This window comes from Ostrea edulis, chromosome 9, assembly GCF_947568905.1.
Source record: "Ostrea edulis chromosome 9, xbOstEdul1.1, whole genome shotgun sequence".
In the NCBI taxonomy this organism is placed as follows: Eukaryota; Metazoa; Mollusca; class Bivalvia; order Ostreida; family Ostreidae; genus Ostrea; species Ostrea edulis.
The window spans coordinates 37,136,302-37,151,432 of NC_079172.1; the positions used below are offsets into that span (position 1 = coordinate 37,136,302).

General features: G+C 35.5%; 2 protein-coding genes across 47 annotated transcripts in view; both read left to right on the top strand.

The window, feature by feature from the left end:
• LOC125659436 (leucine-rich repeat-containing protein 15-like) overlaps positions 1-15,131 on the top strand; it is a 615,079-nt gene that overhangs the window by 449,999 nt on the left and 149,949 nt on the right. The gene's annotated exons all lie outside the window — the stretch shown is intronic.
• The window catches only part of LOC125659430 (xylulose kinase-like), a 43,362-nt gene that overhangs the window by 14,790 nt on the left and 13,441 nt on the right, over positions 1-15,131 (top strand). For all 3 annotated transcript variants that reach the window (XM_048891099.2, XM_048891100.2, XM_048891101.2), the window contains 5 exons: positions 3,953-3,993; positions 7,327-7,442; positions 9,075-9,190; positions 12,271-12,344; positions 13,613-13,709. In XM_048891099.2, the coding sequence (XP_048747056.1) occupies positions 3,953-3,993; positions 7,327-7,442; positions 9,075-9,190; positions 12,271-12,344; positions 13,613-13,709 (444 nt within the window). The remainder of the gene's footprint in view (positions 1-3,952; positions 3,994-7,326; positions 7,443-9,074; positions 9,191-12,270; positions 12,345-13,612; positions 13,710-15,131) is intronic.

A 15,131-nucleotide genomic window follows, 5' to 3' on the forward strand; every position in this document is an offset into this window, starting at 1 on the left:
AATAACAATTGTAAAAGCATTACTGTTGAATAGTAATAACATCGATATAGAACAGTGAACTATGATTTTGTAAAGAATATAATACTGTTGCAATGTGAGATTTTAGAGTTAATAATACAGACTGATGCCTGATCAGGGTTAAATAAATTGCAATGCTGGGTTTTCATCGCTATTTTCAGTATCACAGAAAAGGTTATAATGAGATGGACATATAAACACTCAAAACTTGTATAAAAGAAGATGTGTTTGTGAAACACAGAATGCCCCCGATAATGGCCAATTCCGAAGATGGCCAAAGTTACAAAGACAAATATCTTGGTACCAGTAGAAAGATCTTGTCACAAGAAATGTTCAAGTGCAATATGAAAGCTCTAATATTTACCATTTAGAAGTTATGACCAATGTCAATCTTTTTAAAAGTAGGTCAAATGTCAAGGTCAAAAGGTTTTCTACAAACGGAAAGGTCTTGCCACAAGGAACATTCGTGTGAAATATCAAAGCTTTATCACTTACTGTTCAAAAGTTATTAGCAAGGTTAAAATTTTCAAAAAGTAGGTCAAACTCCAAGGTCAAGATCAAATGGTCAAAAATGTTGATATCCACAAAAAGGTCTTATCACAGGAAATACTCATATCAAATATCAAAGCTCTAGCTTTTACTGTTATTGGCAAGGTTAAAGTTTTTTAAAAGTAGGTCAAACTCCAAGGTGGAGGTCACAGGGTAAAAGTGTTGATACCCATGGAAAGGTCTTGTCATAAGGTATACTCATGTGAAATATCAAAGCTCTATCACTTACTGTTCAAAAGTTATTAGCAAGGTTAAAGTTGCAGACAGAATTACAGAATGACAGACAGGACAAAAACAATATGCCCCCTGATCTTCTAAACTACTAGAACTGTAAATATGTACACGTAAATTGTAAGCATTTTAACAAATTATTTACATAATTTCAAATTTTTTGACACACATTAGCACTAGAAGTTTCCTATGCAATGTAAGATATATACCTGTGATAGTCAATCATAAAATCATAAATATACAAGTCCACAAGTCAGACATCTTTTTTTTTTTTTAATAATATAATATAAAGAGCTGTAAATTATATAATTTCAAAATATTAAAGAGACACTACAGCTCATTTTCCACATTTTAATAAAGTGTTTTTTAAAACACGTATTGATAAAATGATAAATATCATATCAATACTGACAATTTTGAACAATGGGATTCATCAATTTACTCTCAAATGCGCTTTGAAGATCGTCCGGAATTCAAAGGTTTCTTCATGCTGACTCGGACTTTTGAATGCTTATTTACATCACATGATTTTGAATGACAGCAAAGGTGTTGTGTAGGAAATTATTTAGATTCCCCTTCAAGGGGGTCCACACTCACCTTTCAAGTATAAGATTATTCCTTGCTCCTTATAATAAGTAATTATATAAATCATTATTTTAACAGAAACCCTTCCATGTTCCAATTGACCGATGTTTTTACAACTAATGCGTGTCATGTTCAGATAAAAATAGCACTTACTTTTAAAGCAGTGCATGTCTTCGCGGCTACTCCCAATAGCAGATTTAGGGGGCGGGGCAGGATCCCCCTTCCTCTCGCCACAAATTGTGAGTGAAAATCCAAATTTTGCACCCAGAAAGCCGATTACTTTGGCTAATATTTGACTTTCACATCCCCCTTCGGAAATCCTATTTCTGCCACTGAGTTACAATCGTTTCTCCTAGCCCTTTGTTTTCTAACAGTCATACTGATTGCAAGGTCAATTTTATTTCACATATGAGTTTTATCTCATTTTGTTTTTACCTCTTTTCTCACAAAATCTGTTAAAATTCTGGATCTGTCTATCCACTACACTTTTTCTCACTGGACGACATGCTGCACTGTTTACTGTCTGCGCATGCATCTGAAGACCGAAAGGAGGAGACTCGATATTTTATGTATAGGCCATCAAAAAGTATTAAATTTTACGTTAAAACGAGAATTTTTGACGTTATTTTCGCAAATTCATACATTCAACAATGCAACAAAAATTTAAAAAGCGCTGGGAAAATTGTCATTTCATGATTTTTGCTCAAAATGAGCTGTAGTGTCTCTTTAAGCATCAAAGATGCGTATGGCCGAGTTGCAGTTTGGAAAATTATGCACGCTTGCATTCACGAAGTAAAAACATGCACGTAATATTTTATAAGTTAATAACACGACAAACTCCAGATACATTCGAATATTCTCGGTTTCTTTCATAAAAAAGACCGGATGTAAACAAAGTAAGAATATTTGCTCATGGAAACAACAATTGCTTCTGTTTGAAAGATAATTCAAATTCATCTAATAAATCAATGAAAAATAAAAAGATTGTTTTTTTTCTTCAAAATATTGATCTTATATTTTTCAAATCTGTGGACAAAATGATCAGCACTCTTTTCTTCCACGTAGATTAAATTCATGTGTTCTCTGCACGGCTTCCGTTTTGAGGCCTCGACTGACAGTAAACTAGTAGACGGGGTCACATAACCCTACCTAAAACTCATTTTTAAAATGTGAACCACTGAATCAATACAAACTATACATCAAAGAAAAATATGTTTAATGTTCTACAGAAGGAGCCTCTAGTGCATAAAGGCCACTGCACAGGGGTCACTCCCACAAGCAGTATGTGCAAAAGACTTTTCTTTTCTTTTTTATCTTTAGGATGTAATTTTGTCACCTTTCATCCTCCCTTTTCTTCTGTCACCTTCTATTGAGTTTCCCTTTCTTTTGACGCCTGTGTGTGTCTATTAAGTGGAACCTATACCAGTACACTTTTGAAGGGTATGGAAATCCAGAAAAATGCTTTCATGAAACTCCTATGCTTTTCACATATCTAAGGATCTGTAAGGTTAGACAAAATAAAAGCAGAACTTTGTGATTTGAAGAACAGAGATAGAATGCCCCCCCCCCCCCCCCAAACAACAACACCCCCACCCACCCAGAGCTGCCCCCCCCCCCCCCCCAACAACACCCCCACCCCACCCCACCCCACCCCACCCCATCCCACCCCAGAGCATCACAATCTCCTTATGCTATGACTGGGGTAAGGATATACATGTAAGACACACATATATATGTAGACAGACATTACAGATACGTTAATAAATACATTTATAGTTGGGAGAAACATTAAATGTTTGTGCGCTATACACAGTTGGACTCAAGCATGCAGCCACCACAGATGCACAAGTTAGTGCATATAAGTAATTCTATATAAAACCCAGATTACACACCACACTGAAACAAAAACAAACATCTCTAATAAAATTTAATAGATAATTTAGTTTTGTAATGGCCACAAATGATGCATGAAATGTACACGAGAATGTTTTTCCACTGTAATTATACTGTACCTATGTATAAGATTATTGTTTAAAACCCAGAGAAAAGTTAAAGAAAGAAATTAATGAATAGTTTTGAAAGGAGTGATGATGATAATTATACATAATATAGGTTAAGAATGAATTCCAATGCTCTTCTCTTCCAATCATTGACTTGGGTTGAATTTCAATGCTCTTCTCTTCCATCAATGAAAATCCATTCACGAAATATGTTCAAACAAATTCTCATTTTCTATTAGCCTCCCCCTCCCCTACCTAAAAAAATCCATTCACGATTATGCTCAAACAAATTCTTATTTTCTATTAGCCTCCCCTCCCCCACCTAAAAAATCAATTCATGATTCAAGCAAATTCTCGTTTTCTATTAGCCCCCCAACCACCACCTCTCCCCATGCAATCTCAATTTATAACAATGCATGTTTAAACTCATCCGATTTTCTTGTGTTTTCTATTGCCTTTTAAAACATCAATATTAAACCATAATCGCACTAAATAAAGAACTTGTTTCTAGCAGTCTTCTCTCTTGATGTTGCTGTGTAGTAATTAATTATTTATCTTCCTACATGCAGCCTCCTTGGCGGGTGTGGCTCCAAAACTGGGTGATGCTATCGTGAGTACCCTTTGTTTCTTACAGTATCTTGCGTGTAGTACTTATAAATAACATATCTGACCTTCTGAAATCATGTCCTGATTACCTTGTGTATCTGTTGTAAGTACATAAAGTGCTTCACATATAGAGTATTGTAAGTACTTCTAGTTCTATTGCTGTATGTAAAGTACTGAAGTTTATAAAAATGTCATAAGCAGTTAAGTACTTAGTTCTATTGGTGTATGTAAAGTACTGATGTTTATAAAAATGTCATAAGCGGTTAAGTACTTATAGTTCTATTGCTGTATGTAAAGTACTGATGTTTATAAAAATGTCATAAGTGGTTAAGTACTTAGTTCTATTGCTATACGTAAAGTACTGAAGTTTATCAAAATGTCATAAGCGGTTAAGTACTTAGTTCTATTGGTGTATGTAAAGTACTGAAGTTTATAAAATTTCATAATGTACTTAGTTCTAATTGTTAATGTGTAAAGTACCTTAAAAATATAGAATATTATGAATACCTTTAAGTTATAGTTCTATTGTATGTATATATTAAGTACTTGGAGTATCTAGAATATCATAAGTACTTTGTAGTTTTATTGCTAGTACATAAGGGCTGAAAGTATCTAGAATATCATAAGTACTTTGTAGTTCTATTGCTATAGTACATAAGGGTTGAAAGTACATGTATCTAGAATATCATAAGTTCTTTGTAGTTCTAGAACGTACGTTATGAATACAGTAAAACTGTGATATAGCAAATTTTTGTGGACACCATAAAAATTCGCTCTCAGCATAATTCGCTAAATACGTTTATAGCAAATTCATAATTCAAATATAATGAATTCGTTAAAAAACTGATTTGTTCTACATGTATATCAGTTGTATAAGAAAGCAGCAATCGATATACTTGTGTTTGTATTGTCTCTAAGAGAAATTTAACCTATATATTTTCAAGAAGAAATATTTTTACACAAGAAATATACACACTGATTTATATATGATAATTTGTGTTGATGGATTATTAAGTCACACAAGAACATGTCGAAAGAAAAATTTCAACAAAATTATGTGCATTCATACAAACAGTCTATCAGAGTTGTCATTTACTTGTTGCTTTATTAATTTACACAAATAAAGGAGTGTACGTTTAATGATAAATGCAATCAATCTTCAAATTTGATTAACGAGAATAGTAAACAATACCGACAATATATTTGCTCAGCGTATGTGTGAGTATTGTTTTGCATTGACAAAATCTTTTGAAAAAGTACAAAAGAAATTTCTTAATAAATGTAAATCCTTTATGGTAATGGAAAGCGATTGTTAAAAATTACCAGTTTAAAATGACAAAAAAATCATTATGAATTTTAAAGGTGATTTTTAATTTCATTTATAATTCAAGGGGAATAGGAATTTACTTCGTTATATCCATAAATTCGCTATATCCGTGTTAGTTATAGACGCAGATTTTTATATGGAATATATAAAGAATTTGTCGGGGGAATCAATTTCACTTCACTCTAGCTATAATTTCGCTATATCCGTGTCTGCAGACAGGCGCGGATCATCAGATCAAAAGAGACATGAAACGTCGAGTTTGAACTTATGATCCACACCTGTCAACGAGACTTGATCCAACTCTTCAGATCAAGTTACTGTAGTAATGACAAATTTATTATATACCCCCTTATGTATTTTATACTAAATCCACATTTATAAGATAATAAATGTAATCCAAATTATCAAAAACACAGACATACATTGAAATTATTTTTATTTTTTGTGTTTGCAGTTTTGTTAACAACACGTTGATATTTTCCACAAAACAACATTGCATTGATGCATTGTGACATCATCAGTTTATGGGGATACTGATACGGAATCAGAAAACCAGAGTGTTTTTTTCTGAAAAATTGGATCACACTCTGTGAAAGCAACATTCATCTCAAAAAACGAAACATAATTGATGTGTATATAATGACTGTATTTCTTGTTTAATTAGTGTAGGACATTTTTCTTGTCAATTAATCTATGTAATTCTTGTTAATTAGGTTCAGCTATATTTCAAATTGTGAATTAAAACTTCAACCAACTAGTCACCACAGTCTGACAGTTGGCTGTTTTAACATTTCCTGTAGTGGTTATGGATGTTGTTTACAGAGTCTGACAGCTGGATGTTTTAACATTTCCTGTAGTGGTTATGGATATTGTTTACAGAGTCAGACAGTTGGCTGTTTTAACATTTCCTGTAGTGGTTATGGATGTTGTTTACAGAGTCTGACAGTTGGCTGTTTTAACATTTCCTGTAGTGGTTATGGATAGATATTGTTTACAGAGTCTGACAGTTGGCTGCTTTAACATTTCCTGTAGTGGTTATGGATATTGTTTACAGAGTCTGACAGTTGGCTGTTTTAACATTTCCTGTAGTGGTTATGGATATATATTGTTTACAGAGTCTGACAGTTGGCTGTTTTAACATTTCCTGTAGTGGTTATGGATGTTGTTTACAGAGTCTGAAAGCTAGATGTTTTAAAATTTCCTGTAGTGGTTATGGATATTGTTTACAGAGTCTGACAGTTGGCTGTTTTAACATTTCCTGTAGTGGTTATGGATGTTGTTTACAGAGTCTGACAGCTGGATGTTTTAACATTTCCTGTAGTGGTTATGGATATTGTTTACAGAGTCAGACAGTTGGCTGTTTTAACATTTCCTGTAGTGGTTATGGATGTTGTTTACAGAGTCTGACAGTTGGCTGTTTTAACATTTCCTGTAGTGGTTATGGATAGATATTGTTTACAGAGTCTGACAGTTGGCTGCTTTAACATTTCCTGTAGTGGTTATGGATATTGTTTACAGAGTTTGACAGTTGGCTGTTTTAACATTTCCTGTAGTGGTTATGGATATATATTGTTTACAGAGTCTGACAGTTGGCTGTTTTAACATTTCCTGTAGTGGTTATGGATGTTGTTTACAGAGTCTGAAAGCTAGATGTTTTAAAATTTCCTGTAGTGGTTATGGATATTGTTTACAGAGTCTGACAGTTGGCTGTTTTAACATTTCCTGTAGTGGTTATGGATGTTGTTTACAGAGTCTGACAGCTGGATGTTTTAACATTTTCTGTAGTGGTTATGGATATTATTTACAGAGTCTGACAGTTGGCTATTTTAACATTTCCTGTAGTGGTTATGGATATTGTTTACAGAGTCTGACAGCTGGCTGTTTTAACATTTCCTGTAGTGGTTATGGATATTGTTTACAGAGTCTGACAGTTGGCTGTTTTACCATTTTCTGTAGTGGTTATGGATATTGTTTACAGAGTCTGACAGTTGGCTGTTTTATACATTATAGATCAGTCTGGGATCGAGCGACACAGTATTCTCCTGGTTATCTCGACAAACTGCAGAGTTGGAAGGCCACATCTTCGTGAATCCGATCGACTCGGATACATACATGTCCTTAGTCTGGTAAATGTTAATTCAGTGGTAAATATTAATTCAAAATATCAATTCAGTGGTACATGTAAATGGTAACAAGACTTTTTACCATGACCTTGGACTTTGACCTACTTTTCAAAAATTTCAACCTTGCTCTATCTTATGAACCAAGAGGGACAGCGCTTTGATATTTCACATATAGGTTCCTCGTGATCAGGCCTTTTATTAGTTCACCTGAGCCAAAGACTCAAGTGAGCTTTTCTGATCAAAATTTGTCCGTTGTCTGTCGGCGTCAGTGGCATCGTTGTAAACTTTTCACATTTTCATCTTCTTCTCCAGAACCACTGGATCATTTTTAACCAAACTTGGCCAACATCATCCTTGGGTGAAGGGCTTTCAAGTTTGTTCAAATGAAGGGCCATGTCCCCTTCAAAGGGGAGATAATCACAAAAATGTAATATTTAAAAATCGTCTTAAGAACCACTGGGCCAGAGGAGGTGACATTTACATAAAAGCTTCCTGACCTAGTGCAGATTCAAGTTTGTTCAAATTATGGCCCCCAGGGGTAGGATGGGGCCACAGTAGAGGACCAAAGTTTTACATAGCAATATAAAGGGAAAATCTTTAAAAATCTTCTTCTCAAGAACCAATGAGCCAGAAGAGCTCAGATTTACTTGAAAGCTTCCTGACATAGTGCAGATTCAAGTTTGTAAAAATCATGGCCTCCAGGGGTAGTTTGGGGCACAATAGGGACTAAGGTTTTACATGCAAATATATATGGAATGTCTTCAGACATGGGTTAAGGTGACTCAGGTGAGCGATGTGGCCCATGGGCCTCTTGTATTTTATTATATACCCATCAATGTATCGTTCATTGATACTGTTTTTGACAGTGTGTGATCCGGTTTTTCGGATCACCACACTGGTTTTCTGATTCCGTATCAGTATCCTCTGAAACTGATGACGTCACAATGCATCAACACAACGTTATTTGTGGAAAATATTAAACGCGTCACAAAGGAAACTGCGTACACAAAACATAATTTCATAGTATGTCTGTGTTTTTGATAGTTTGGATTACATTTATTATCTTCGAAATGTGGATTTAAAATGCAGAAGGGGGTATGTAATAAATTTATCATTACTACAGTAACTTGATCCGAAGAGTTGGATCACGTCTCGTTGACAGGCGCGGATCATCAGATCAAACTTGACGCTTCGCGTCTCGTGTGATCTGATGATTCGCGCCTGTCAACTCGACGTGATCCGACTATTCGGATCAAGTTACTGTAGTAATAATATATATGTATCAATACCTGTGACCAAGTGACCTTGGACTTTGACCTTCTTTTCAAAAACTTTAATCTTGGCTGTATCTTTTGAACCAAGGATGATGGTAAGTAGAGGCTTGCTTCCTAGTTAGCTTCATGTGTGTTTCTTCTGACAACTCTTGTGAATGACTTGAACTTTGATACATTGTACTTCTTATTAATGACTTGAACATGTGTACTTCTTATTAATGACTTCAACTTGTGTACTTCTTATTAATGACTTCAACTTTTGTACTTCTTATTAATTACTTCAACTTTTGTACTTTTTATTAATTACTTGAACTTTGATATTTTTTACTTCTTATTAATGATTTGAACTTTTTTCTCTCAGCTTTAAGAATGGTTCCCTCACCAGAGAAAGAATTAAAAATGAATGTGCTGAAGGCTCGTGGGATAAATTCTCAGATTACTTAAAAAACACACCAATGGGGAATAATGGAAACATAGGTATTTTCCTCTCTGTGCAGATTGTAGAAATTCTCATTTTCTGATCAAAAATTCTCCATCCTCTGTCTGTCATCATCATCATCCATTTGCTACTTTTTTAAAACCATTGGGTCATTTTCCACCAAATTGGTACAAAGTACTGTATATATTGTAACTATGATTAAAGCAATGGAATGTGGTGAAGTTCACATGAATCAGATAAATTATTTATTGATTTGTGGCTGTCAGTGAATAAGATATTATTCATTGATTTTTGGCTGTTGTTGAATCAATGAATCAGATATTATTCATTGATTTTTGGCTGTTATTGAATCAATGAAATTCAATCAGATATTATCTATTGATTTTTGGCTTTTGTTGAATCAATGAATTAGATATTATTTATTGATTTTTGACTGTTTTTAAATCAATGAATTAGATATTATTTATTGATTTGTAGCTGTCAGTGAATCAGATATTATTTATTGATTTTTGGCTGTTGTTGAATCAATGAATCAGATTTTATTGAGTTTTGGCTGTTGGTGAATCAAAAGAGAACAATAATGAAGTAATCCTATTATGTACATAGAGCAGGAAGTCAACATACTTTTGTCAAGGCATTCCATGCTATTGGTAATGTCTTTTGAGCCAAACTGTTTGAAGTGAAGAAAGACACCTGATCAAGATATACATGTAGGACTCGCGGCGGGTATGACCAGTCGACAGGGGATGCTTACTTCCCCTAGGCACCTGGTCCCACCTCTGGTATATCCAGGGGTCCGTGTTTACCCAACTCTCTACTTTGTATTCCTTAGAGGAGTTATAAGATTGATCATTTTTTCTAATTTCAAAATTCCTTTATTTTAAATGATTATAATCATTGTCTTCTCTGGCTTTTAAAGTTCAGGATAGTTATCTTAATGTACTTGAGAAAGACGAGTGGAATTTTTGATGATTGTTTGCTATTCATTAACATCTCCAACTTTTCAATACCTGTATTTCCATGAATATTCAAGTTTATGTATGCAAAATCCAGCCATTCAGAGTGCAGATATCATAATTCTGATATCAATGATCGTTTAATTTAAATGCGTCATCAAAGCTTCTTGACCTCGACTCACCAAAAGGAAATAATCTGACATATGTCAAGACCATATGACTTAATTAACTTTCTGTAATTATGGTGCATAATTTCAGAAAATAGGGATTTTTTTATAAAAAAAAAAAAAATCATAGGCCATTGTTATAGTTTTATATATAATATTGAAGCAGCTATATCGAGACTAGAAATTCGAATCATACTGGGATAACCACTGTCGGGAGAGAGACTGTGAATGGAGACAGCAGCATATCGATGTTGGGCCAAAGCCATCAAGAAGCCTAGTGCCCGACCCGATCAATGGTAGCCCTCAAAGGATGCACAAGGTGGGGAACATGGAACGTACGTAGTACAACTTCTGGTGCAGGGGTAGCAGTGCAAGTTGCAAATGAGATTGTTTGCTTGTTTTGCTGTTTTCCGCCACACTCAACAATTTTGCAGTTATCTGGTGGTGCCCAATTTTTATTGGTGGAAGAGAGAACCCATATACAATGTACCTGGGAAGAGACCACCGACCTTCCGAAAGTAAACTGGGAAACTTTCCCACTAACTGGCGCGAGCAGGATTCAAACTCGCACCAACCAGAGGTGAGAGGCTGTGTGATTTTGAGCGCTGTGCTCTAACCACTCGGCCATGGAGGCCCTGATGAATAGATACAGAATGGATATTATCAGGATGAGTGATTGTAGGTGGACAGGTATTGGCATATCAAGGCTGGCAACAGGACTGACAATAATGTATACAGGAGAAGACCAGCACAGTAGAGGGCTGGCACTGATGATGTCACAGGAAGTGCAGTAGAGTGTTGGAAGTTCACAAGAAGTAGTTTCAGATCAAAACCCGAGTTAAGCAGAGATGTGTCATGTCAGGCTTTCTGTTCCTACTGATAATAGATTACGTGATGAGAAGAGCGGTCAAGAACAGGAATGAGGTGGAAGTTTCTGACAGTATTAGAAAACTTGGATTTTGCAGACGACCTGGTACTTATATCATCAAGGTTCAAACACATACAAAGACAACAAGAGTGAATGAGGATGCAGAGAGAATAGGGTTGAGGCTGAATAGCAAGAAATGCAAGACAATGGGGATGAATGGAAAGAGAGACCAAAAGTTAAAAGAAGAAGAAAATGAAGTAGAAGATGTGGAACAGTTTGTTTACCTGGGAGCAATAGTGACAACATCAGGAGAAGGATCACAGGACATCACAAGGCAAGGACAGCATACGGGAGACTGGGGAAAGTATGGAGTGCAGTGAACATTGGAGTTAGAGCGAAGGTCAAGCTATTCAAGTCGCTAGTGAAGTCAGTGCTGCTATATGGAAGTGAACCATCATAGAAGATGACAGAGAAGAAACTAAATACATTTCATTCAGATGCTTGTGGAGGATCCTGGAGATAAGGTGGTAACAGATGGTCACAAACAGGGAAGTGGCAGACAGGATGGACATGAATGCAATAAGGAATGAGCTGAGGAGACGACAATGAAACTGGATAAGACACATGGTACGGATGACTGTGAAACGGTGCTAGGGTGGACACCGAAAGGGAATAGGGCACAAGGGAGACCGAAAACAATTTGGAGAAGAATAGTAAAAGCAGAAAGAAAGAGTGCAGGATGGAGAAACTGGAATGAGGCCAAGATGGTATCAATAGACAGTCTGAGAATGGTGTGGACAAAGAGGGTTGTGACCTTTTGCACCTCTGGTGTGGAGAGAACTAAGTGCTAAGATGGCTAGACACATACAATCTAATTAAAATTAGATGTTAGATCCGCTCACATACTCCCTACACAAACATCTAAAACATCCCATATCTGCAAGAACAAGGTGAGCACTGTGACCCATAGGCCTTATGCTAAATGATTGATGGACTATATTGTGAATAATTTTTGGTAGTGATTATGGTATATTGCATTAATTTCAATTAAAATGTTTCTTTATTTGGTTTGTGGGGAATTTTTGTCATATATCATTTAACCTGGGGTCTTAATGTACTTTGTTCAGGAATATATTTTGATGTGATGGAGATTCAACCACTTGCACAGGGAATATTCCACTTTAACAAATCCAATGAAAAGGTAAGCTAATTTCACAAGGCATGTCATAGTTTGTATTCAGCAGTCTCAATTATGTAGAAAATTTTAGAAAAATTTATTTAACTACAAGACTACAATTTTTGAAGAAGGATGTTAACATCAACATGTTGAGTAGATTGAAGTGTGTTGAAAAAAAACAAGACTGCAATTTCTGAAAATAATTATATGCAATCCTCCTCTTGCTGCGTAGATTAAGTTTAATGTTTAAATCACTTAAGAATGGACTTAGCAGAGAAATGCAATATTAAATAACAAATAAAATCACAAACATCTTTTTAAAGAAGCAACAGCAGAAGGCTATATTTTTGCAATGCATCCTCCCCACGTGATCCTCCGCACGTGATCTTCCCACACAGGGTTTGACATTTACTTTTTTGAGCACTAGACCAGTTGGGCTACTTCAAAGGATTTTGCTAGACCAGACCTTACAACCACTAGCCCTGACCAACTTTCCATATTTAAATGTACTTAATTCAAATGACAAGCATTAAGTTTGCATGAACTAAAACATATTTAATTGTCTCAAAAAAGAGCTTCAATTTAATACTTTCATTTTCAAACACATTTTCTGTTTCTTTAAATTCTACCCAGCACAGAAATTCTCTAGTCCATTTAGAATAAAATGACCCCAACCATTTTTTTAAAATCTCTATTCCATAAGCCCTGCTTTGTTTCTTTTCAACCTTTTACTTTTTTTCTCTTGGGACATCTTTCCTTGAGGACGAGAAGTCGTATTTGAAATAGAGACATTCCGCACATATGAAATGACTGTTTATGACGTAATTTATTAATTTGATAAACACTTTCTTATATTTGATTCAAATAAACTGTTTTTTTAAAATGAAAATAAATTCATCTAAAACAACTTTACACACATTAACATCGAGTAGATATCGTAAAACATCACTTCCGACTGCAACGTATTTATTAGAACTAAAAATAGAGATTGTGTCATCACCCGCTTCAAAATTGCTCACAAACTCTACAGTTATCCTTAGTGTCCAACCCTGCCACATGTTCCTCCCCACATGATCCTCCTCATGTATTCCTCGATCCCCACTTGATCCTCCCCACATGATCCTCCCCATGTGTTCCTCCCCACATCATGATCCTCCCCACATGATCCTCCCCACGTGATCCTTCCCACATGATCCTATCCATGTGATCCTCATCATGTGATCCTCCCCATGTGTTCCTCCCCACGTGATCCTTGTGTTTGGACGTGATATTTGTTATCCTTCATTGTACAGGTGTCCTCCTTCCCACATGATGTTGAGGTTCGCGCTGTGATAGAAAGCCAGATGATCGCTCGTAAAATGTACATGGAAATGAGAGGGATGCATGTTGGTATGGTAACAAAACTCAGGGCAAAAATATCTAATCTTCCTCATGTAAAGTTCATATTGGTTTTCAAAAGCCTCAGTCACAATTAGTAATGCTTATTTAGTGGGAAATAGTATTGAATTGAGTGAATGCAAGTGCAATGTAATACACAAGATTTTAGTACATCTGATGTCTGAGATGTAATACACAAGTACATCTGATGTGTGAGATGTAATACAAAAGCATGTCTGATGTGTGAGATGTAATACAAAAGCATGTCTGATGTTTGAGACGTAATACACAAGTATGTCTGATGTGTGAGATGTAATACACAAGTATGTCTGATGTGTGAGACGAAATACACAAGTATATCTAATGTGTGAGATGTAATACACAAGTACATCTGATGTGTGAGATGTAATACACAAGTATGTCTGATGTGTGAGACGTAATACACAATTATGTCTGATGTGTGAGATGTAATACACAATTATGTCTGATGTGTGAGATGTAATACACAAGTATATCTGATGTGTGAGACGTAATATACAAGTATGTCTGATGTGTGAGATGTACTATACAAGTATGTCTGATGTGTGAGACGTAATACACAAGTATGTCTGATGTGTGAGATGTAATACACAAGTATGTCTGATGTGTGAGATGTAATACACAAGTATGTCTGATGTGTGAGATGTAATACACAAGTATGTCTGATGTTTGAGACGTAATACACAAGTATGTCTGATGTGTGAGATGTAATACACAAGTACATCTGATGTGTGAGATGTAATACACAAGTACGTCTGATGTGTGAGATGTAATACACAAGTATGTCTGATGTGTGAGATGTAATACACAAGTATGTCTGATGTGTGAGACGTAATACACAAGTATGTCTGATGTGTGAGATGTAATACACAAGTACATCTGATGTGTGAGATGTAATACACAAGTATGTCTGATGTGTGAGATGTAATACACAAGTACATCTGATGTGTGAGACGTAATACACAAGTATGTCTGATGTGTGAGATGTAATACACAAGTATGTCTGATGTGTGAGATGTAATACACAAGTATATCTGATGTGTGAGATGTAATACACAAGTATGTCTGATGTGTGAGATGTAATACACAAGTACATCTGATGTGTGAGACGTAATACACAAGTATGTCTGATGTGTGAGATGTAATACACAAGTATGTCTGATGTGTGAGATGTAATACACAAGTATGTCTGATGTGTGAGATGTAATACACAAGTATGTCTGATGTGTGAGATGTAATACACAAGTATGTCTGATGTGTGAGATGTAATATACAAGTATATCTGATGTGTGAGATGTAATACACAAGTATGTCTGATGTGTGAGACGTAGGTTTGAAGTACAATATTTTGGTGATGGGGTGACTTTTGCAACATGCAATACCCATAAGAACCGT